Source organism: Engystomops pustulosus, chromosome 11, assembly GCF_040894005.1.
Source record: "Engystomops pustulosus chromosome 11, aEngPut4.maternal, whole genome shotgun sequence".
NCBI lineage: Eukaryota > Metazoa > Chordata > Amphibia > Anura > Leptodactylidae > Engystomops > Engystomops pustulosus.
Genome location: NC_092421.1, coordinates 50,432,199 through 50,458,155, shown reverse-complemented (window position 1 = coordinate 50,458,155; position 25,957 = coordinate 50,432,199). Strand labels below are relative to the sequence as shown.

At 41.5% G+C, this 25,957-nt stretch overlaps 1 protein-coding gene across 1 annotated transcript; it reads left to right on the top strand.

Annotated features, from left to right (window-relative positions):
* The first annotated feature begins 720 nt into the window (after positions 1–720).
* Positions 721–24,567, top strand: HTRA1 (HtrA serine peptidase 1). Its single transcript, XM_072129463.1, has 10 exons — positions 721–895; positions 1,739–2,196; positions 11,433–11,532; positions 12,926–13,133; positions 17,688–17,882; positions 19,331–19,363; positions 20,545–20,659; positions 23,369–23,426; positions 23,514–23,609; positions 24,128–24,567. Exons 2-10 carry the CDS (start codon positions 1,794–1,796, stop codon positions 24,294–24,296), a joined length of 1,377 nt encoding a protein of 458 aa, XP_071985564.1. The 5' UTR covers positions 721–895; positions 1,739–1,793; the 3' UTR covers positions 24,297–24,567.
* The last annotated feature ends 1,390 nt before the right edge of the window (positions 24,568–25,957 follow it).

The following is a 25,957-nucleotide window of genomic DNA, read 5'->3' as shown; positions in this document are numbered from 1 at the left end:
GCTGTGTAATGTATGTTTTCCTGTATGTATAGCATGCTCTACTGTGTTGTACCAAGTGCTGTGTAATGTATGTTTTCCTGTATGTATAACGTGCTCTACTGTGTTGTACCAAGTGCTGTGTAATGCATGTTTTCCTGTATGTATAGCGTGCTCTACTGTGTTGTACCAAGTGCTGTGTAATGTATGTTTTCCTGTATGTATAGCGTGCTCTACTGTGTTGTACCTAGTGCTGTGTAATGTATGTTTTCTTGTATGTATAGCGTGCTCTACTGTGTTGTACCAAATGCTGTGTAATGTATGTTTTCCTGTATGTATAGCGTGCTCTACTGTGTTGTACCTAGTGCTGTGTAATGTATGTTTTCCTGTATGTATAGCGTGCTCTACTGTGTTGTACCTAGTGCTGTGTAATGTATGTTTTCCTGTATGTATAGCGTGCTCTACTGTGTTGTACCAAATGCTGTGTAATGTATGTTTTCCTGTATGTATAGCATGCTCTACTGTGTTGTACCTAGTGCTGTGTAATGTATGTTTTCCTGTATGTATAGCGTGCTCTACTGTGTTGTACCAAGTGCTGTGTAATGTATGTTTTGTTGTACATATAGATTGCTGTGTAATTTATGCTTTGCTGTATGTATTGAGTGCTGTATTCTGGCTGGCTGCCCTGCTCTCTCACATGAGTTGTGGGGGTGGAGTAATTCTCTGTTTTGGGGCTTTTCCAAATAAAAGAAGCTGAATCAGTGCAGGGCTGTGAGGACAGGGAGCCGGGCCGGTATAACAAACAGCAGACATCTAAGCTCCTGGGACCTGGAAGATCATCACTACTGCTGGGGGAGATAACGGAGCAGCATCTCATTGGAATCTGCTCCAGGATACACCGGACGCAAGCAGCCATAGGGTGTGTATGTATATACTGGGTGTATGTTACACGCAGGGAAACCTTCTAAAGAGACAACCAGCCAAAATTGCAGTGGAAAAGGATGCCCTAAGGGAGTAGCCCAATAAAACCAGATGTTAGAGGTTTTTAAGAATCAAAACCTTCCTAGATAGAGGGAGATCTTCTCAGTGAGGTGGTCTTCTGCAGATGTTATTTTTTGGGGGGGATGGCAGTAGATTTTGAGTGTTCAAGAAAATGCAAATCATTTTATAATAGATAGGTGTGTAATAGTGAACTTATTTAGTGTGGACCCAATGGGGATAACCAGTCTGCAAGAAGTGGGATCCTTAAAAATTAAAGTGCACAATGTGGCTATTCCTCTACTGTGTAATTGGGCACAAAGTCAGGATATTAATAAGTGGACACAATGTTAAGATCATAGGTAAGGTAAGTATTAATAGTGTGTGAAAACTACTAGGTTAGTTTTCATTGAGAGGGAATTCTACTAGGTGTTCACAAAGTGGGGATCATACCAGGTAAGTTGTAATAGAAGGTATGGTGTGCAAAAAGCAAGTGTATATAAAGTGGAGTCCTAGAAGGTAAGTGTTTATAGAGAGGGAATCTATCTAAAACATGTGCATAATGTAGAGCTACTAGTATATAAGTGCATACAGTAGGGATATTAGTAGATAATAGAGGGGATACTAGTAAATGATTGTTCATCAGGTCAGGATGGGAGCAGACAACTGTACATAAGGTATATCTCTTACAGCGTGAATTGTGTGTATGTGGCATGTGTTCAGGTGATTGCTGTCTTTTGTAGAGCTTTCAGTAATGGATAATTTCTCCTTGGTCTTCCCCTAGGAGTAATTGGGTATCATCGGTGGGGCGCCATCTAGTGCAGAGTACCAGTATTACCATGCTGTGGATAGTGCTGCTCCTGTCCTATGCGGTACCCGCTGCTTTGTTGCCATCATTCAGATGCCCATCACGCTGTGACCCATCCTCCTGCCCACCCGCACCCACAAACTGCCCATCAGGAGAGACTGCCCTGCGCTGTGGGTGCTGCACCGTGTGCGCTGCTGCTGAAGGGGAGAGATGCGGGGAAGGAGCTGCCGATCCCATATGTGCCTCTGCCCTGAGCTGTGTGAAGAGTCCAGTAGGTGGTGCCAGGACCTGCCAGTGTCCTTCATCCCAACCAGTGTGTGGAAGTGATGGCAAGACATACAGCAACCTGTGTAAGCTTCAGGCAGAGAGTAAAGCAGTGCAGAGCCAGGGGTCTGCAGCCATCATCCCCATCCAGAGGGGGGACTGCCAGCAGGGTAAGGACTACTGCACTTACTAGACAATCTCTTAAAGAGTAACTTAAAAGGAACCTATCATCAGGATACACATTTTCACCTAGTGACAGGTTCCCATAGCCTTTAATTTAATACTAATTTCAAGTCTGCTTTTATAATTTACATGACTGTTTCATAATTTAAAGTATACCTGTAATTCCTGCTTCATTATTGGTGGAAGCCATTTTCAAGTCTCTCCAGAGATGCTCAATTGGGTTAAGGTCAGGGCTCTGGCTGGGCCAGTCAGGAATGGTTGTTCTGAAGCCTCTGCCTTGTTGGACTGGTGAATCCAGTCTGAGCTCCAGACCCACTGGAAGAGGTTATCATCCAGGATATCTCTGTACTTGGCCATATTCATCTTTTCTTCCCAGTGGTCCTGTCCCTGCCCCCCATAGCATGATGCTGCCACCACTATGTGTAACTGTTGGGATTGTATTTGGCAGGTGATGAGCAGCGCCAGGTTTTCTCCATACATACCGCTTAGAATTAACACCAAAAAATTCAATTTTTGTCTCATCAGAACAGAGAATCTTTTTTTTTATATTCTTAGTTTTTTTTGCACACTATATGCAGCTTTCATATGTCTTGTACTGAGGAGATGCTTCTGTCGGCAAACTCTGCCATAAAGCCCTGACCGGTGGAGGCCGCAGTAATCGGTGACTTTGTGGAACTTTTTCCCATTTCCCTATTGCATCTCTGGAGCTTAGCCACAGTGATATTGGGGTTTTTCTTGACCTCTCTCACCAAGGCTCTTCTCCCACGATTCCTTAGTTTGGCTGGACAGCCAGGTTGTGGAACAGTTGTGGTAGTCACAAACTTCTTTCATTTAAGGATTATGGAGGCCACTTTGCTATTAGGAATTTAAGTGCTGCAGAAATTCTTTTGTAACTTTGGCCAGATCTGTGTCTTGCCACAATTCTCTCTGAGTCTCTGGGCTCCTTGGGCAGTTCCTTAGACCTCATGATTCTCATGTGCTCAGACATGCACTGTGATGTCTTGTATAGACAGGTGTGTTCCTTTCCTAATCAAGTCCAGTTTAATTAAACACAGCTGGACTCCAATGAAGGAGTAGAACTATCTCAAGAAAGATTAGAAGGAAATGTGAGTTAAATATGAGTGCCACAGCAAAGGGTCTGAATACTTATGACCATGTGATATTTCAGTTTTTCTAGTTTAATAAATTAACCCCTTAGCGCAGTGACTTAGCGCTCAGTGGCGGATATATCCGCCACAGAGCTGATGGCGGCTCGGCTCTGGATCAGAGCCGAACCGGTATCAGGAAACACGGGGTGCCGGCTGTAACATATAGCCGGCACCCCAGTGTAACACCCGCGATCGGAGTGAGCTCTGTAATGGCGTGTAACCCGTTAAATGCCTCTGGGGGGTCTTCCCCCCACGATCGCCCCCCCCAACAGTTTTCGGGGGGCCGCGATCGCTGCTATAGCTATAGACAGTAAGATGGCATCTGTGAAGTCATCTTGCTGGCACAGTGCCAGCCTATGCAAGTGCATAGGCTGACACTGCTAATACCCTGCAATACATGAGTATTGCAGAGTATTATCATGAACAAGTAATCAGATGATTGCTTGTTCATGCCCCATGGTGGAAAAAGTGAAAAAGTAAAAAAAAAAATATTATTCAATAAAAAATAAAGTAATAAATCAATAAAAATGCCCATAAGCCCCATAACATATAAAGAGACATATAACCCAAAAAATGTTTTTAAATAATAACAAAAACTCCACATATATAGTATCGCCGCGTCTGTAACAACCCGTAGAATAAAAGTAAATCATTATTGAACCCATACGATGAACGCCGTTAAAAAAAACTGTTGAAAACCCACCAAAAATTATCAATTTTACCTATTCAATCTTACAAAAAATGCAATAAAAAGTGATCAATAAAACATGTACAACATGTCCCGCAAAACACAAGCCATCAACCAGCTCCGTAGCCAAAACAGTAAAAATGTAATGCCACTTGGAAGACAGCGATACAAAAATGATAGATTTTTCCCCACATTACGGTTTTATTTGACAAATTTAGTAAAATGTAAGAAAAAATATTCATGTATAGTATCCCTGTAATCGTATCGACCCATAGAATAAAGATAACATGATTTTTAGGCTAAACAGTGAACACGAAAAAAAAAAAAGTAAAAAATCCAGTACAGAATTGATGCTTTTCTACTCCTGCTCTAAAATACGAGTTCCTAAATTTTCAACAATTGGTAATACCAACCCCAAAATGGCAACACTGGAAAAAGCATCTCATCCTGCAAAAAAAATGCCGTCACATGGCCCCAATAACGGAAAAGCAAAAATTTTATAGCCTACAAAAGGGGACAATGAGGAAACTAAAATCCTGGCAGCTGCAGGATGCTCCTTCCATTCTGCGCCTCACTGTGCACCCATAAAACAAGTAACGTCCACATGTGGGGAGTCTCTGTACTCGGGAAAAACTGCTGAACAAATTTTATGGTGGGTTTTCTATTTTTATCTTTTGGAAATGTGTAAATTTTAGGGCTAAATGAACATATAACCGGCACAATTTGACCATTCTAAATTTCACCGCCATTTTGATTCAATTACTATGAAGATCTCAAGGGGTTAACGATCTTCCTAAAAGCTGTTTCTGATAGTTTGAGGGGTGCAGATTTGAAAATGGGTTGATTTAGGGGTTTTGATGCTAAATATGTAAAATTTCATTCAAAACAGTATTTATCCACAAAAGAGTAAATTCTGAAAATACGGAAAATCGCTATTCGATTTGTAAGCCGCAAAATAAATTATCCTGAAAATTTAATGATTTCGAATTTCAAAAAGGTCCTTAACCCCTTAAGGACGGAGGGTTTTTCGGCTAATTTCTCGCTCTCCAACTTCAAAAATCCATAACTTTTTCATTTTTACATGTACAGACCTGTGTGAGGGCTTATTTTGTGCGTAACAAATTTTACTTTCCCGTAATGTTATTTATTTTAACATGCCGTGTACTGCGAAGCTGAAAAAAAATTCCAAATGTGGAAAAATTGAAAAAAACCCGCACGTGCGTCACGTTCTTGTGGGCTCAGTTTTTACGACTTTCACTCTTCGCTCCAAATAACACGCCTACTTTATTCTTTGGTTCGGTGCGATCACGGTGATACCAAATTTATATAGGTTTTATTGTGTTTTAATACATTTTCAAAAATTAAACGAATGTGTACAAAAAAGAAAAAAAATTTTTTGCCATCTTCTGACGCTAATAACTTTTTCATACTTTGGCGCACGGAAATGTGGGGTCATTTTTTGCGAAATGAGGCGACGTTTTCATTGCTACCATTTTGAGGTCTGTGCGACATTTTGATCATTTTTTATTTCATTTTTTATGTTATGTAAAAAGGTGTAAAAGTCGCATTTTGGACATTTGGGCGCCATTTCCCGCCTCGGAGGTCACCGCCGGCCGTAACCGTTTTTATATTTTGATAGATCGGGCATTTTGGGACGCGGCGATACCTAATATGTCTGTGATTTTTACTGTTTGTTATGTTTTATATCCGTTCTAGGGAAAGGGGGGTGATTTGAACTTTTAATATTTTATTAATTTTTTTTATTTTTTAAACTTTTTTTTTTTTTTTTTTTTCACTATTTTTTAGACCATCTAGGGTACATTAACCCTAGATGATCAGATCGCTCCTACCATATACTACAATACTACAGTATTGCAATATATGGCGTTTTTGCAGGTCTTACATTACAATGAGCCACTGGCTCATTGTAACGAACCTGCATAAACCATGTAGCCTCGTGTCAAGAGGCTACAGGCTCTACAGTAGGGATGGGCTGCACCTCAATGGGGAGGGTGCAGCTGTTTTAGGGGAAAAAATGGCTAGAAGGTTGGAGGAGAGCTAACTAGTCTTGTAAGGAAAGCAATAAGCGAGAAAGATAAAGCATTTAAGGTGCTAAAACGTGAATGTAGTGATGAGGCATTACAGGATTATAGAGAGAAAAATAAATCCTGTAAAAAGCAGATAAAGGCCGCAAAAATAGAGACTGAGAGAAATATTGCCAGGGAGAGCAAAAATAATCCCAAATTATTTTTCAAGTATATAAATGATAAGAAACTAAAAACAGAGAGTGTGGGTCCCCTTAGAAATAACATGGGGGTCATGGTGGAAGGAGATGAGGAAAGGGCCGATCTACTGAATGTCGCCTTCTCAACTGTCTTTACCCAGGAAAATCCCCTGGTGGAAGACACAATGAGGAATAATGTTAATTCTTTTTATAATGTCAACAGTTTAACCCAGGAAGAGGTACGGCGCCGCCTCGCAACCACTAAGATAGATAAATCACCGGGGCCAGATGGCATACACCCCCGGGTTCTGCATGAATTATGTACCGTGATAGACAGACCGTTATTTTTAATATTTGAAGATTCACTGAGGACTGGTTATGTTCCACAGGAATGGCGCATAGCAAATGTGGTACCAATATACAAAAAAGGATCAAATAGCGATCCTGGAAACTACAGACCCGTAAGTCTAACTGCTGTGGTGGGGAAAATATTTGAGGGGTTTATTAGAGATGCTATCCTGGAGTATCTCACTGTGCACAACCTTATAACCCAGCGTCAGCATGGGTTTATGAGAGATCGGTCCTGTCAGACTAATCTGATTGGTTTCTACGAGGAGGTAAGTTCAAGACTGGATCTGGGGGACGCTGTGGATGTTGTATATCTGGACTTCTCAAAGGCATTTGACACCGTGCCACATAAAAGGTTGGTATATAAAATGAGACTGCTGGGAATAGGAGAAAATCTGTGTATCTGGGTAAGTAATTGGCTTAGTGATAGAAAACAGAGGGTGGTCATTAATGGCACATTCTCAGATTGGGTTGATGTTACCAGTGGAGTGCCACAGGGGTCAGTATTGGGGCCACTTCTTTTTAATATTTTTATTAATGACCTTGTAGTGGGTTTACACAGTCAAGTTTCAATATTTGCAGATGATACTAAGCTGTGTAAAGTAATAAATACTGAGGTCGATAGTTTAGCATTACAGAGGGATTTGTGGAAGCTTGAGGGATGGGCAGAGAAATGGTTGATGAGGTTTAATGTAGATAAATGTAAAGTTATGCACTTGGGCCATGGAAACAAAAAGTATAATTATGTTCTAAACGGTCAATTACTTAGTAAAACTGAAGCTGAAAAGGACTTGGGCGTATTGGTGGATGGTAAACTTAATTTTAGTGACCAGAGCCAGGCGGCTGCTGCTAAAGCAAATAAAATAATGGGATGTATCAAGAGAGGAATAGATTCTCATGATAAAGACATAGTTTTGCCCTTATACAAATCCCTGGTCAGACCACACATGGAATATTGTGTACAGTTTTGGGCACCAGTGTATAAAAAGGATATAGTAGAGCTGGAACGGGTGCAGAGGAGAGCAACCAGGATTATTAGGGGAATGGGGGGATTAGAATACACTGACAGATTACAAAATTTGGGATTATTCAGTTTAGAAAAAAGACGACTGAGGGGAGACCTCATTACAATGTACAAATACCTGAACGGACAGTACAAGGATCTCTCCAAAGATCTTTTTATACCTAGGCCTGTGACCAGGACAAGGGGGCATCCTCTACGCCTAGAGGAGAGGCGATTTTACCATCACCATAGACAAAGGTTCTTTACTGTAAGAGCAGTGAGACTATGGAACTCTCTGCCGCAGGAGGTTGTTATGGCCGACTCTATGTACATGTTCAAGAGAGGCCTGGATGACTTTCTGGAGAGAAAAAATATCACGGGTTATGGGGATAAAACATTTATTTAATTTTTGAAGGTTGGACTTGATGGACTTGCGTCTCCTTCCAGCCTTATATACTATACTATACTAAAAAAAGTGCAATTTTTTCAAAAAATTAATAATTTTTTTTTTTTGGAAAATAAACACAAAACTTATCAGCCAACTTTTACAACTAAAATGAAGTACAACATGTGGGGAAAAAAACAATCTCAGAATTGTGTTCAAAAGTTATAACCATATAAAGCGACGCAAGTCAGAATCCAAAAAATGGGGCTGAGCCTTAAGCTGTAAAATGGCTGCGTCCTTAAGGGGTTAAAGGGACAAAGGTTAAACCAAGCACACTGACATACTGGTATGTGCCCCCTCTGGCATAATCTGCTCTTTCTTTAGCTTTTCAGGCCCTAGTTTTGACAAAAAAAGCTTTTAAAAACATGGCCGCCGGAGCAGCGCTAGACTCAGTTTCCGGCCGCCCGTGGCCTGGCACGCCTATCTGTCCCTATACACAGCATTGTGTATGGGGGTCGGAAGGTTGTCGGGTCCAGCTGGAAGCTGAGTCCAGCGCTGCTCCGGCGGCCATGTTTGTTTACATGGCGCCCGGACCGGAGTGACAGCAGCACTGGATACCGGAGGGCACCAGAAGGTAATTAGGACTTTATTTTTTTTAAGCAGCCCTCTCCCGGCCACTTTTAGTTTTTTTCAAGAACTCGGACAACCCCTTTAATGGAACCTGGAGCCCTTAAGGCTCATTTGCATGATTTTAAAGATTTTTTTTTTTATAAAAACAAGGTCATAAGAAGCTTAAAGGACATCTACCAGGATGAAGGATTGTAAACCAAACACACTTACATGCTGGTGTATGCCCCTTCTGGCAGGATCTGCTCTTATTTTAGCTTCTTATGCCCTGGTTGTTAAGAAAAAAAGTATTTACAAATTGTGCAAATGAGCCTGTGGGGCCTCAGGCTCCATTAACACCTATGGAGCCCTCAGGGTAATTTGCATAATTTTAAAAAGCCTTTAAAAAAACAGGCCATGAGAAGCAAAAAGAAGAGCAGATCCTGCCAGAGGGGGCACACACCAGTATGTCAGTGTGCTTGGTTTACAATCCTTCATCTTGGTGGTAGATTTACTTTAACAAAAATATATACATTTGTTTTTTTTCTGTCAAGATGGGGGATCTTACCAATTGGCTGCAATGAAACAAAGAGTGAGAAATGTAAGGGGGTCTGAATACTTTCCGTACCCTCTATGCCCACCCTTGCTATTTTTTCAGACAGTTTTGCCTGTCTTCAGAATGCAAGTGAAGTCCAAAATGGTGCAGTTCTGCAGTAAATTTTTTAGTATCCTTTCTTTGTTTGTCGCTAACCTATAAAATGTAGGACTGTGTACTCAACTGTGTCTGCACTAGAGGTTGTGGTGGCTATTATAGTCAATGGGTCCTTCATGTCATGGAAGTCGGAATTATTATTATTATTATTATTAAAGATGAAAGGTGGAAATCACAAGTACAAATATGAACAGGGCCTAAGCTAGTAAGATGTCAAGTAAGATCATATTACGTACGTTATTTATAGGACTGTGGGATAGCACCAGATATACAGAGATACTTTACCTTGAATGTAATTAAATTTTGTGATTAGTAAAATTTTACAGATTGGCATTGATATGAAAATTTTGGGAAGGTTAACAGTGTATTCCACTTCCTCTACCCAGTCCTCTGGTGTCATCTCCATCAGTCATGTGTGCTGCTTGCAGAAGTGGCTACTTTGCTGCCCTCCTTGACACCAGGCCTTGCTCCAAGAGTCTCCGCCTCACAGTGCATGCAGATGCACTCACACCTGCCTGCTGCCATTCCTGAGAAAGCTCTGCACTGCCTGGCGCTTGCTGGTCCTTCTTGGGCGCCCTGGACCCTTTTTGGCAACAATGGAACCTCTCTCCTTGAATTCCTTGGTGATGCGATAGATTGGTGACTGAGGTGCAATCTTTCTAGCTGCGATACTCTTCCCTGTTAAGTCAGTTTTGTGCAGTGCAATGATGACTGCATGTGTTTCTTTAGAGATAACCATGGTTAACAGAAGGGAAACAATGATGCCAAGCACCAGCCTCCTTTTAAAGTGTCCAGTGGTGTGATTCTTACTTAATCATGACAGATTGATCTCCAGCCCTGTCCTCATCAACACCCACACCTGTGTTACTGGAGCAAGCACTGAAACGATGTTAGCTGCTCCTTGTAAGGCAGGCCTGCAATGAAGTTGAAATATGTTTTGGGGGAAAAAGTTCATTTTCTAGGCAAATATTGACTTTTCAATTAATTGCTGTTAAGCTGATCACTCTTTATAACATTCTGGAGTATATGCAAATTGCCATTATAAACCACTATGATCACTATCTCTCATGATCTCACAGTCAAGCAGTAGAGAGGATAACAGGGCGGGAGAACAACTCCCCTCAAAACCAAAAACATTAGGCCTGTCACCTTCCTCCAACATCTGCCTGAAAAGATTACCCTCCATAGGGAGTAGAAGGTTGGGCACCAAAATTGATAGGTTTGTCTGCCAATAATCACATGCTTCTGGGCAGCAGGATGAGGACAACGCTATCTAAGGTTGTTATGGCGGACTCTATGTACATGTTCAAGAGAGGCCTGGATGCCTTTCTGGAGAGAAAAAATATCACGGGTTATGGGGATAAAACATTTATTTAATTCTTAAAGGTTGGACTTGATGGACTTGCGTCTCCTTCCAGCCTTATATACTATGATACCTCTGGACCAACACGCAGTTATTTGGAAAATAATAGCTTAATATCACTAATGATTTTTTAATCATTTTTATCTTTTTAAAATTTTATTGCATTTTTTAGGTGATTCCTTGAAGGTCCTACATCCAGAACCCCCATAGCAGACAGCTCCATTCTCTGCATCGGATCATTGGACGGCCCGCCTACCCCTAAGCTCCCCCCCCCCCCACGGCCCGATTGCCCCAAAATCCAATTGCGCGCAACACAATCCCCTTCTAAATAGATGTTACAGCAGTGCAAATCACAAAAATTCTGATGAAAGTGTGTTCAGCGGACCCTTAGTAAATAAGCCCCAATATGTATTATTGGCTCAGAACCCCCCCCCCCCCCCTCATGAAGTTACAAGTTCTTTCTGAAAAAAATTCTTCGAGCACATCCACTGATATCCTGAACAAGTTTTTAGGATTTTCAGGTGTATGGAATTTTACATTATGAACACATGTAACTAATACAGATGGTATTTATGGAGTACAAGGAATGTGCAGGCCACATAAAAGCTGATGGATGACTATAGAAGGTCCTAGGGTTTCCAAAAGATCATGTATAGCTAGTGAAGGAAATATTTCTCTAAGTTCAACCACCAAACCCACAACATAACATGTATCTCGTAATTCACTCACTAATTTCTCACTTACAGGACAGAAGGACCCTGATAGTCCTCGCTATAAATACAACTTTATAGCTGATGTGGTGGAGAAGATCGCACCAGCTGTTGTGCACATTGAGCTATATCGCATGTAAGTTCCAGTAGTGAAAGGAGTAAAGTATGGTTCATATGGGGACGTATAATTAGTAATGACAGGCCGGACATATTCATGTTAGTCTCCAGATGGAATAGGTTAACCTTATGTTTGACATAGTTCATATGTTGTGTTTAAAGTTAGTGTGACATAACAGTGCATAGTATGTTGAGAAAAGGGTAAAAGTACTGCCATAGCAAGGAAAAACTAAAAATCTTCTATGATGTTAAAGGAAATCTACTATATGCTTTCATGCATTATGAACCAATCCTACCTTGAGGCTGTAGCTACACTGATGCAGAAACATATCTTGTTTAATCCCTGAACTGAGTGGTTTTGATGAAAAAATAATTATACAATTATGATAATGAGGCTCTGGCACTCCTGTGGCTGCCAGGGTAACCCTCTGCTTACCCAAATTATGTACTGCTCCAGCCTTGTCCTGCCCAGCATAAGCCAAGACACATAATCACTGTGTTGTCCCTAACAGGCAGAAGTAATCAATCTCCGCACCATCCCCCAGCTGCTGTGTATGAGTGATCCAGCTCAGGTTGATTAGTCCTGTCTGAACAGTTCAGGCAGCTCTTTTATGTACACCAGCCAGTCTGCCCCCAGCTTTCCCAAGGTCCTCAATTTATAATTGTTTTTTGAGCAAAACCACTCGGATGAGTGATTAAACAACATATGTTTCTGCATCAATGTCGCTACAGCATTCTCAAGGTATGTTCGGTTCCCAATGCATAAAACAAATGGTCAATTTTCTTTAATTACTTTTGTGAACTACAAAAGTGCTTAAGGACTGATACCTTTATTAGCTAACCAGAATAAACATTTTTTGCCAGCTTTCAGGGCACACAGGCCCCTTCATCCTGCAAGAATACAATTGAAGTACTGAGAGAAAAACACAACATTTTAGAGATGTTGCACTAAGATAACAAGTACATACAGCGAGACATTATTAAGATAAGCTGGGGCAATAAAACAGGAGTTTATGTTACACAAGAACATTTCAGCCATCGGCTGGGGCCTACGTTATCTGCTGTGTTGTGAAGCTGAGCAGTTTTTTCCGATTTATCTATCCATTTAGTATCATTTCGATTTTGAGTTCAAATCTAGAGCCCTAACATACAACATACACCATACACCATCCATGTTTTCAGTCAGCTGGGGTTTAGGGTCCCAAACCTTTTTACCTGACCCATATTGGTGGCCCATTCTCAGGTGGTAAGGACAGCAGGGATTCGGTAACCTGAGTGTGAGACAGACACAGCACATGTGAGCAGTAATGTAATGTGTACTGACATTGGTTTCATGTGTAGAGGGCATGAGGTTGGGGACTCAAGTCACCCGTAGTTTTTGCTGCTATCTCACAACCATCTCTTGTTTTTAGGTTCTCCTTCTTTGGAAAACGAGAAATTCCAGCAGCGAGTGGCTCCGGTTTCATTGTCTCAGAAGATGGTTTGATTCTAACCAATGCCCATGTCGTCACAAACAAGCAAAGATTAAAAGTGGAGCGCAGCGACGGGTCCACTTATGATGCCAAAATCATAGATGTGGATGAAAAAGCGGATATTGCCTTAATCAAAATCAAAGCAAAGGTATGGAGCTATCATTTATGGCTTTGTGGTGTCCTGGAGTTCACATTTGGGTCTCTCTATAAAATTCTGTTAATGCACATCCTTTTACTATTGAGTTCCTCTCATATCCTTTTGGACATAAATAATACCAATTTATCTTATTTTTGCCTAGTTAAATGAGTGCTGAATTCCACAATCGGGTCCCAGTCTTGTTTGTAAGATACTTAATTTACCGCACAGTGTCATGTTCGGTCCTCATAGCACTTCTGAATTATGTCCATTCTGCATATGTTTCATATTTGCGTGTTAGATTCAGTTTTGGAGCCCGGGCCATAGTGACTTTCCATCACAGTATGAGATTTTGGTCTAGTTCTTCTAAGAGTCCACAGTTCAGCCATTGAGATAGATATCTCTGCGTGCACTTCACACTTTGTTTAGTTAGATCCCATTCATACTCCTGCCTATACAGATCAAATTAATAACTCAAAGTAAGGGAAACTAGAGTCAGCCTCTCAAGCCGTCCATATATAAATGACTGTCCACAATATTATACCGGGTGTTCAGCACCATCTGAGAGATTATGGGTTTAGTATTCCTGAATCATGTCTATGACACATAGTTAGCGGTGTGCACTGGACTTGAGCCAGAGAGTAGAACTCATTGGACCTCTCTGGAAATGAATGACAACACAATCCTGTTGCTGTAAACAGCGCTGTGTACTACAAGACTGTGCGTGTCTCATTCCTTCATAAATCATAATCACCAATATTTAATATAGTTAATTTACTGCCCAGATCTGATAAAGGGGACATGCTGTGTAGAAGATATTGACTAACTGAAAAGTTACCCTACAAGTCTGCACAACACTCCTCATTCTTCTGCTGAATGGGTCGTGGATTTTTTTTATCCCTTTAATGTCTCTGAACGCGCAGGGCTTTGCTCAAGATTTTCCGACACTCCCTTAGTATTGAATGGAATGACAGAACGCATGGTGGAACGGGACCCCCAGATCACCAATCAAAGTGTTATGCCCTATAAATTATTTCCACTCTGCTGTAATATAAATCATTGTAGGTTAGCAGCCAACCCGTACTGTGTGGGACACATTACTGGGGGTAACTGTTTGTGTGGGGCACATTACTGGGGGTAACTGTGAGGAAATTACTGGGGTTAACTGTGAGGAAATTACTGGGGTTAACTGTGTGTGTGGCACATTACTGGAGGTAACTGTGTGTGGCACATTACTGGAGGTAACTGTGTGTGGCACATTACTGGAGGTAACTGTGTGTGGCACATTACTGGGGGTAACTGTGTGTGGCACATTACTGGGGGTAACTGTGTGGGGCACATTACTGGGGGTAACTGTGTGGGGCACATTACTGGGGGTAACTGTGTGGGGCACATTAATAGAGGTAACTGTGGGGAACATTACTGGGTTAACTGTGGGGAACATTACTGGAGTTGACTGTGTGTGGCACATTACTGGGGGGATGTGTGAGGACATTACTGGGGGTAACTGTGTGTTTGGAACATTACTGGGGGTAACTGTGTGTTTGGAACATTACTGGGGGCAACTGTGTGGGGCAGATTACTGGGGTTAACTGTGGGGAACATTACTGGGGGATGTGTGAGGACATTGCTGGGGGCTGTGGGGACATTTCTTGGGACGCATTCACATATGGCACTAGGACGGTCATCGGTTTAATCGCATGTGCGTTCCTACTGAATCGCATGCAGTCAATAACGAGCTCCTGGTGTCTTCTATTGTTTAAATGCAAGACAAACGAGTGAACGCAGCCTTACAGTATTTGGGGAGGGTGTTAGGGGCAGCACCAGGTTAACACTGTCAGGAAACTAAAATGTACAGGAGCGAACATTACTGGAAGTGCGGTACATATGCATTGGGGCCCGTGCCCCGGATCTTTTATCACCCTAACAACGCCCCTAATTATGGTATAATGTTGGTAAATGGGGGTTTGTAGCAGTTTCCTGTACAGCTGTCAGCGAGGAGACCTACTATGCTAAGAAAACCTTGACACATTAATTTTTTATTTTTTTTAGGATTAGTAGGGGGCCCCAGATGTTAGTTGTACACGTGAAGGAGATCTACCACCAGGATCAAGGATTGTAAACCCAGCACACTGACATACTTTTGTGTGCACCCTCTGGCAAGATCTTCCCTTCTTTTGCCCTGGTTTTTAGTAAAAAAGGGCTTTTAAAATTATGCAAATGAGCCTGAGGGGTTCTGGGTATATAGGTGTTAATGTTAAAGTCTTTTTTTTCTTCTTAAAAACAAGGGCATAGGAACATTACCGGAGTGCTGATCCTGCCAGAGGCGCACACCAGTATGTCAGTTTGCTTGGTTTACAACCCTTGATGCTGGTGGTAGATACCGAGGGATAGAAAGCAAGGCTGCTATCTTATTAAGAATATGCTATAATTTATTGAGCAGCAGGGAATATGGGCCCCACAATTATTCTTTACTGTTTGCCCATAAAGAGCAGTGCTCCCGGGAACTCAAGGGACAGAACCTGGTCCTCAGGGAACAGCACATGCATCTTTCATATATGGGACATGACAATAATATCTGACTGCTACCCAAGAATCAGTGGTGGTCCTTGGGTTTGCCCCTGGCTGCTCATAAAGTGATTGTGTAGACTAGCAATATGTTATCACTAACGGAAATGGAAACATCACATTCATTTCTATGAATTCTGCAATAATGGTAGAAGACAGGGCACATCTGTTCTTCCCACCTATATAAACCTTGTTTTCTAGCGAGGGCTGTAACCTTTTAGCTAGAGCTTAGATGACCGCATCTGAAAGTTTACACTCCATAAAATGTTAAGGATGCTTGAAAGGTTACCCTCATGCTGTGCTTTTATCCCATTGGCATGTAATGGTATAGGCGTGGACGGTACTAAATACATTTAGTAATTGGGTATATAAAGTATACAGTTTCAGAGGGTAAACAAACTATGGATTTGGATTGTGCCTTAATCCACATGTTTCTGATGGGCGACATCCAAAAAATGTGTCTCCGTCTCGAGGCAGTTAGTAAATATACAGAAACTAAGCATGCGGTGGCTGGCTGGCTTACAACTTGTCAGAGCCTGTCACAGTACGATACCATGAAAAAGCCACCCATATAGGTAAGAAGGAATCTTCTGCTTGTTGATGTTGCAATAAATCAGCCAAAAATATAAAAGCATCTCCATATTGATGTATGAAGAGACTGGCACCAAGTCATAGCCAGGTGCCACAGCCCATTAGGATTACACATAGCCTACAGTAAATCTTCCCTACATTTAGACGTCAGATCTCTGTGTGACTCATGTGCAGCTGTTTTTGGCTGAAGACAATGGCAGCACTTGGAGGACGGAGAATGACTACAAGTCCTAAGATTTGGAACAGGACTGTGCTCTTGTTCTTGGGAAAGTTAGTTAAAAAGGGATGGGAGTTATTAGAACAATATGTCTATGGAGGACATTTTTCTTATTTATGTCAGTGCTTTTGAACTGTATTTTTTAATTAGATACCCATCACCCACTCGTAAGTTTTTGGCCCTCTAACCCTTTATCCACTCTACATAATGAATTGCAGCCTGGGAAAGCATTACAAATTACTGTCACTCATCTGCTACAAATTACATCCAAAAATCTCTCTTTTTCTCCCCATCTCTATGCTAATTTAAAGGAACACTCCAAGCAGGACTGATACATGGAGGGAGATTTATCAGAAGTGTCTGAACACCATCATGAGGGAGATTTATAAGAGGAGTCTGAAGTAAATCTGTTCTAGTTGCCCATGGCAACCAATCAGAGCTCAGCTTTCATTTTCCAACAGCTGTTTAAAACATTACAGTTGAGCTCTGATTTGTTTCCATGACCAACAAGAACAGATTTACTTCAGACTCTTCTGATAAATCTCCCTCATGATGGTTCAACCTCAAGGTTACAACCATAGAGGGCACAAATAAAAGTGCTATAAAGTTGTTACGAAACACCATCACTATGGCCAAATAATAGAGATATATTGTAGTATGCTACAAAAAGTGGTATCTAGGCATTGTGTGACTGTATTTTTTGGATGTTATATAACAGTTCTATGGTCCAACCTCTGTGCATCTTTCTAAGCAGTGTAGTGAGCCCAATTCTCCTTTCAGTACTGTGTATCATCAGCGGCAGATTTGATATTTGACTAGGCTCCTATAAAAGTTATGTCTGGGGGACCCCCTAAATGTACATTTCCACTTTGGGTGGCAGCACAGGGAGTCTAATGAACATAATTGGTTTCAGAATTCCTCTCATGCTTTAAACTGTATTAGCATCTACAGGGTGCTATCGTAGTTTAAAGCATGAGAGGAATTCTGAACACCAATTATGTTTTAGCTCTTTTTGTTTAATTGATCTGGGTGTATGGCCTTCATCCTAGCACTATGTGAGCCCCCTGATCCCAAGGGCCACAAAAACTACGGTATGTTATTTTCCACGGAATCTCATTAACACAATCAGCAGAAATTAACTTCACGCATCAGGCTTTATATATGGAATTCCATGTCCCTCTGTTTTGCAGAGTAAGTTGCCGGTCCTGCTTTTAGGCCGGTCTGAAGACCTGCGTCCAGGAGAGTTTGTTGTCGCCATTGGAAGTCCATTCTCACTCCAGAATACAGTCACAACAGGTATCGTGAGCACCGCACAACGTGGCGGGAAGGAACTGGGCCTGAAGAACTCTGACATGGAATACATTCAGACAGACGCCATCATCAATGTAAGTCGCCAATGAATCCTCTATGGGACTTTACAGGCACCCGATACAGATGGTATAGGTTTATACTGTAACGTAATAAGATTGAATTAAACCCTATATCAATAATGACTCATAAGAAATCACTAGGCCATAGTAAGGCTGTGTAGTGTTTGGGATAATCAAGTCGGACTGATGTGGGTTTGTGGGTTGTGGATTTAGCCTCTTCCCTGATCTCAGACAGTATTTTATGGGTAAACTGAACTAAACTGCACCACTAAAGCATAACTCTTACTTTCTAATTCTAGCAGAGGGAAAACACTGTGACCGGTTCACCCAAATTAGATGCAGCCTACAAGTTTATCAATGGACCTTTATTACCGAGGAAAAGTTAATCACATGTGAATAGTAATATTATCATTTTCAGGGATTTGTGGGTAAAAGTTTAATCACTCTTTCATTTAGTTTTTCTATGTTCAAGTCATATTCAAGTATGACGGATCTACCCGTCTACCCTTAACTGATAAGGAAATATTTCAGGGTTTAGACAAGATGTATACTTTGCTATTCCTGCCATGGAAAACGAATGAACCAGTTTTATAGGAAGAGCAGAACATTGTCAATCGTGGGGAGAGGATCTTAAAACATGGGTGGGTGCACCAGACCCTGCAGTCACACCCACAGTGCACTTTAATTCTAATTTGCATAGGAATATAAATTCAAATTTCTCTACATCCAGCCCATGTATTTCCCCAAGAAAATACTCAAATGTTTCATTGATTTGTGGTACAGCAGATCCCAGTTATAGTTTAAACTTATTTTACCAAATTTGATTGCTATGCCCTATCTGATAGGTGCTTGTAATCACTTCAATCCCTACTGATCACAAGGATGTGGCTCCCACAAGCAGTTAATGAGGCAGTGGTAGGTTGAGCATGGGTCGACCCCATTCAATACTATGGGGCTATCAGAAATTGCTGAGCACTATGCTCTTGTATCTCTACTACGAACTTGTAGGGTATTGTATCTGATCGCCATGCTCTGCAATTTCCACCAAATACAGTGGTAGGACACAGAGTCCACCTGCCTCTCCTGCGATTAGTTAGACATACATCCTGTTTCTCATCTTTGGTGGGGGTCCTAACAGTCAAACACCCACCTATCACATTGTTATGAGCTAACAATCAATCTCGGTACCAGGCAGAAGCCTTGTTTAGACAACTTACTTAGGTAGGTACAAAGTCTTTGGTGGATCATGTACCCATTAAATGGTATCACACTGTGAGCTTTGGGAGTGGAGTGGTGGGGAGAAGGATTTCATGGACTCACATAACCGATCGATTAAAACCTCTAGTTTGGACCAGTGTAGCTTTGAGCACAAGTATGAACATAAATTATTGAAACTTCTATGATATTTGTTCTGCTGGTTATAAATGAGAATATTAGTAATAAGGACTTTGCTTGTTTTACAGTATGGAAATTCTGGAGGACCACTTGTCAATCTGGTAAGAGACCCTGCCCTCCATTCCCTCAGGTATTGGTTATATAGGTCAGTTCATAAGGTGTTGTCAGAACATGTTACTGGATCGAGAGTGGGAAGAAGCTTGTGTGTTCGCGGTAAATGATTACATGGCTCAGATATGTATGGTTGGCACAACAAGCCCTGGGTGGTGATGTTATGGGCTGACTAACAATCTACACATCTACAGACAACTTGTTTTTCCTTAAGATCTGAAAATAACTTTAGCCAGCCTTTAAAGCAGCGGTTCTCAACCTGTTATATACATTTATACGCTTACACAGATCTGTCCCAGTAGCTACTGACCACATGGGGGAAATATATGGCAGGAATTGCCAGGAATCTAAAATATTGGCGGGGATATGGAACATTAGCAGGAATAGAGGCAGCACGGTGACTTAGTGGTTAGCATTACAGCCTTGCAGTGCTGGGGACCTGGGTTCAAGTCCCAGGGTCAACATCTGCAAAGAGATTCTATGTTCTCTCCGTGTTTGCGTGGGTTTCCTCCGGGTACTCCAATTTCCTCCCAAACTCCAAAAACATACTAATAGGTTGATTACATTGTGAGCCCCATGGGGACAGGGACCAATTTTGCAAACTCTATGCAGCTGTCTGCACTATATAAATAAAGGAATTATTTATTATTATTAATTATTATTATTATTATTATTTAGAGATCCCTAGTGCTTTCATAATGCTGTCTCCTCCTTCTTCCCTGACATTTCATGTGGAAGATGTGCACTGTATACACAGATTATTCTGTACAGTGTGCAGCATAATATGTATATAATGGTGCACATCCTCCATTCTTTAGTGTGGCAGGTCTGATGCCAGGGCCCCTTGACACTGCGGGCCCCATAGCAGCTGCTGTGGCTGTAGTTACGACCCTGCTGGGGCACAATCTGCATATATACTCTTTTTAGAAACTCAACTTGAAGAAAAAAAACTTAAAAGAAAAAAATTGTAAACACTTTAAAAACTATAACTGAACGTCATGAGAAAAAAGATACTCAACACTCGCAGCCTCACAGCTCATTTCTCAGAAGTTAAAAGGCTTGCAAATTGTTATGTAGAAAACCTAAATGTTGTTTCCACCATGCAGTGTAGTATTTTTCTTGGACTTGTGGACGGCTCCTTCTAACCAGCGTTTTCTATTTCACCCCGCAGGATGGTGAAGTGATCGGGATAAACACTCTAAAGGTCACTGCTGGCATCTCTTTTGCTATTCCATCAGATAAAATCCGCAAGTTTCTTGCCGAGTCACACGGCAGACAGTCCGCAGGTGATTTTGCAACCTCTGTCCTTTCATGGGTAAACTTGCAATGAATAGCAACCATTTATTACCACTGATAACAAATACGGGGCAGTGGATGCCAACCTACACACTTACAAGGTTGGAGTTTGAAGGAAAATAAACATGAAATATATGGTTTTGTAGATGAAAGTGGAGGGAATGACACAGGGCAGAGCTGTGCAGGCCCACACATGAGTATGCTCCAAACCAAGTGTTTATTAGGGATTATCTGACTTGGCTACTAGTGTGTGGTCCACTGCATGGACCTGGATGAGTGACCTCATTACCAAACAGATTGTGACCTCTGTTACACAATCCCAAAGTATATACACCCATTTGGAGGTGACAGGAGCAATCACTATACACAGTGAGATATTTTTCGTGAAATAGTTCACAAAATATTATATTATTATTACAGTCCCCGGGTTACAAGATAGGTTCCATAGGTTTGTTCTTAAGTTGACTTTGCATGTAAGTCGAAATAATTGCAGTTCCAGACAAATTTGGAAATTACAGACACCTTACAGCTGATCATTGCAGTCTGGGACTATAGTTAAGCACTCAGAGAGCTTCACCAGAGGTCACAGTGGGCAGAGGGGTCCGTCTGTAAGTCGGTGTTCTTAAGTAGGTGTTCTTAAGTCGGTGTTCTTAATTCCTGCCTATATTATATTATTAGCTCTAATTGATATTATATTAACCATGGAGAAACACAAGACTATAATATAGTGTAAATTCACAACACCACCAGGTGCTAGGCCCATGGTACCCTAGTTTGACCCCACTTTTCACAGCATGAGCTGAATTGGCCATTTCTAAAACTCTTCTTCATCTTCTTGAGAGAGATGGTTCTGTACTCATCTTGTTGTATAGTGAAAAGCAGTGATTTTGGGCACCAAGATAAGGCCAAGAGCATGTGGAGATCTTTCCATCATATCTAAACAAAGTTTTTCAATATCTAATTCCTGGGAATTATTGTGGACTAGAATTTTGTAGCTGCAACGTCTTTGGCTAGAATTTACACAAAATGTGGGATTGTATTTGTAGGAATTTTTCTCATCGAATTAAATGAGCATTTGTCAGATACTGAATTAGAAAATCTGGCATGCAATAAGAGTTTATATTCCAAAGGCTTTGGATGATAAGGTCAGAATATTTAAGTTCCTTCCCCAGACCTTTGACAAACCCAGAATCATTAAAGGAAATCTACCACCAGGATGAAAGATTGTAAACCAGGCACACTTACATGCTGGTGTGCGCCCCCTCTGCAGGATATGCTCTTCTTTAGGCTTCTTATGCCCTTGATTTAAAGAGAAAAAAAATCTTTAAAATTATGCAAATGAGCCTAAGGGGCTCCAGACTCCATTAACACCTCATTTGCAGTCTTTACAGCTTTTTTGTGAAAACCAGGGCATTAAAAGCTAAATGAAGAGCAGATCATGCCAGAGGGGGCACACACCAGCATGTAAGTATGCTTAGTTTACAATCCTTGATCCTGGTGGTAGAGAGGGCAAAATAGGAAAATACTTATTCGCTCCAAAAACATGTTGCCACTGATCCAGACACTAATGGTGGCACCATATCAGTTTGTTCTTGGCATTGCAGATATTCAATATGCTTAAAACCACAATTTATCTCCAGCCTCAAGCACAGACTTGGGGGTTTCAATTCCATCATAGATGGCTATTGAAAATCTTCCGTGGGAAACCACCTAGCAGGACACCAAACCAGTCTGACCAAACTAAAGAAAAGTAATCAGTAATACTAACCACCAGATTCTCCTATCCACAAATTCACTACCAACAAAGACCTCCATTACACCATGACATACAGGACCCTCAGGGTCGTAACTAGGAGAAGCAAACTTCTGAATGGGACCTTCTTTCCACAATAAAAACCATATAGGTACCATATACCATATTCACATCACATATACACACAGATATAGACCATATACAGACATACAGCATATACACTCCCTATACATCAGATACCAGGACCCCCTGACACTGTGGGCCCCATAGCATGGCTGCTACCCCTGTAGTTACGCCCCTGTGGACCCTTCTTTCGCCTGTCCTTCAGCTGCCAGTGATCAGACACATTCATTGCACTGGGGTTGGGTAACGGATATATTATTTTTAGGTTGCATTGACTTGTAATTTTGCCATTGGGGGCTGCAGTTGACTTTCACATCCGCAGACTCAGAGCTATCGATCTGTTTACTATTTAACAAGGACGAATAGAGAACATGCTCATGTCTGCTCCTCATGGGAAAGCCAGAAGCAAAATATAGAATATTTACTACATTTTACTTAAAAGGAAACTTAACAGAATAAAAGGGATTTTTACAGGACTAAAGGACGAATAACCTGTCCCAAGGATAGGCAATCAAATATCAGAACAGTGGTGATCAAACAGCTAGCAACACCAGAGCTGTTTGTGGTAAATGCAGTAATGAATATTTCAGCCTCTTCACTGAGCACCAAGCACAGCGCTTTACAGTGTGTAGTGGCTGTTCTAAGAATTGCAGCTCAACTACATTCACTTGAACAGGTCGAAGCTGCAAACAGGCAATGAGACCAGTGCTGCCACTTTGAAAAGTCTAAGACTGCGGGTGTCAGATGTGGAATCTCAAACAGTCTTTTTATGTAACTGTGTATGGGCTTTATATAACCCAGAATTCTAACTTTTATTCTTTAGGCCAAGGAATTAAGAAGAAACGATACTTGGGAATAAGGATGCTGTCCATCAACTCAGCGTAAGACCCCCACACATCCTTAAGCTAAGGTCTTTATTATAACACTTACTGATCTAGTAGAAATAAAACTGTGTTTTATCATTGCAGCAAAGTCAAGGAACTGAGGGAACAATTAAAGGATTTCCCTGATGTGTCCTCTGGAGCTTATATTGTAGAAGTGCTGCCAGATACTCCAGCAGAAGAGTAAGTCAAGCTAAATAAAAATTAAAATGTTTATTATTTCACTTCAATATTTTCCTGGTAAAAATGGGATCTTCCTTGTTTCTTTGTATCAAAACCTTTTATACCTTATAACAGTGGTGGCAAACCCAAATGATACAGAACAGTGATATCAAGTAAAATGTGACAATGAAGGTTACAGATTGTGGTTAGCCATGAAGCTTTTAGCACTAGGGACTTCCTTGCACTTCTGACTACTGATGGTCTTAAGTTCATTCATTTAGTCCCTGGAGCGGACTCAGTTTTGTATTAGGGCTATGTAGGCCCACCTGATAAAACTATTCTGGGCCCATTTTTCATCCTACTTATAGGAAAAAGACACAGGTTCTATCTAAATTGGGTTGTCTTCTGCTGTGTTTCTGGGGCTCCCTATTGGGTTAGAGCTTGGGCCCACTGTAGGATCCTCTGGTACTCTATGGTGGGCCAGTCCGACATTGTGTGGACCGATCACTGTTTATTCATAACTTCTGTCTTTATTTCAGGGCCGGACTTAGGGAAAATGATGTGATAATCAGCATTGGCAGTCACACGGTGACTTCCAGCAATGATGTGAGTGAAGCCATAAAGCAGGAAGGACCAATACGTATGGTAGTACGCCGTGGAAACGAAGATATCGCCATTACAGTGACACCAAAGGAAATCGATTTATAATGGAAGAGATGAGCTGGTTTCATAGGTCTTCCAAGCTATAGATCCCAAACATTGACACTGCACTTGTGAGGACACTGTGTATAAGCACTGACTATAAATGACCCCCACCACCAAAGAGACCCCCTTTAGCTTTTGACTACAGATCCTTTTGCCTGTTCAGCAAAGGTGCGCACCCTTCTCAAAGTAACATGCTGGTTTACGTGTCTTAACTGGAGGAGATGTAGGAGTGGTACAATAATAAAGACCCTATCGGTCCAACAACTATATTTTATATTCATTGTCTTGTGACTTTTATTGTTCAATACCGCGTTTTATGCACTTTAGTGCAGACGTTGAGTCATACAAATTCCAGGCAGCACTTGGTACATATGACATAGAAGACAGGTATTTTCCCAGCACCACGACGGCACCCAACCAGAGAGAGGGATCCGCCCCCAGGGACAGGAAACCTGAGCATAAAAGAGGTGCTCCTCCTATCCTGCCTCAGTGGTTTCCTGTCCCTGGAGGGGACCTGAGCAGAGCTTAACACTTAAAACCTCCCGCCAAAGCTCTATTCACTGCTTCACACTCCTCCAGGATGGCAGAAAGACGTGAAGCTCCTGAGCCTTTGAGAACTCCAACTCCTGTAATCTGGGTATGGTGAGTGTGTTTGGAGCTTATTCTTACATGTATACTGATGGTGGTTTTCTAACAAAATTTAGGGAGAAGGTACTCCCAAAATGGCTACTAAAAAGACTCACCACAGAGAATGCAGAATCTGTAGAAGAAAACTACAAATCAATAATGATTTCTGAAGAATCCTCTTCTTTGCTTGAATACCTTTGTTCTATAATTAGGGAGGAGGTTCAGATGACTGTTAAAAAATCAATTGAACCAGGGCCATTTTCAGTAGAGAAAGATTTCCCGGGCCCTTCCTCAGCGGTTAACCCTGTGGCAGAACTTTCTGCCTCTGAAGAAGAGGGAGAAAGAGGAGAAGAATTAATCTCTTCGGCCTCGGGAGAGAAATTGACGGGATGTCCTCTATTCCAAAAAGAGGATACTGAGAGTTTGTTAAGATTGGTTAGATCTTCCTTGGATATAGAAGAGAAGAAACCACCCAAATCAGTACAGGATATAATGTTTGAGGGTCTGGCTGAAAGGAGAAGATGCACTTTCCCTCTACATAATACTATAACAGCCTTAATTAATAAAGAGTGGCAGAGCCCCGATAAAAAATCTTATACTACCAGGGCAGTAAAAAGAAAATACCCCTTTGAGGAGAATCTTACTTCAACGTGGGGCCCCCCACCTAAGGTAGATGCCTCTATTATGAAGATGTCCCAGGGTTCTTCTCTTCCTTTTGAGGATATAAACTTTTTAAAGGATCCCATGGATAGGAAGGCGGAAGGATTTCTTAAGAAGTCTTGGGAGTCGTCTACCACCTCCTTTAGGCCAGCAGTAGCAGCGGCTTGTGTAGCTAGATCAGTCCTATTATGGTTGGACCAATTAGAAGGAGACATTCAAAATAAAGTACCCAGGGAGACCCTAAGATCATCAGTCACAAAAATCCTGAAAAAGGGGCCGCCCTCCTAGCAGATGCATCAGTGGACGTTTTAAGACTCTTGGCTAGATCTGCTGCCCTGTCCAATTCGGCCAGAAGAGTGGCTTAAAAATTGGTCAGG

Excerpts from the sequence above, each read along its gene's own strand:
- HTRA1 (XM_072129463.1), top strand. The coding sequence starts at position 1,794 with ATGCTGTGGATAGTGCTGCTCCTGTCCTATGCGGTACCCGCTGCTTTG. Across the intron at positions 11,533-12,925 it reads CACATTGAGCTATATCGCAT|GTTCTCCTTCTTTGGAAAAC; the intron begins GTAAGTTCCAGT and ends TCTTGTTTTTAG. Across the intron at positions 19,364-20,544 it reads GAGGACCACTTGTCAATCTG|GATGGTGAAGTGATCGGGAT; the intron begins GTAAGAGACCCT and ends TTCACCCCGCAG.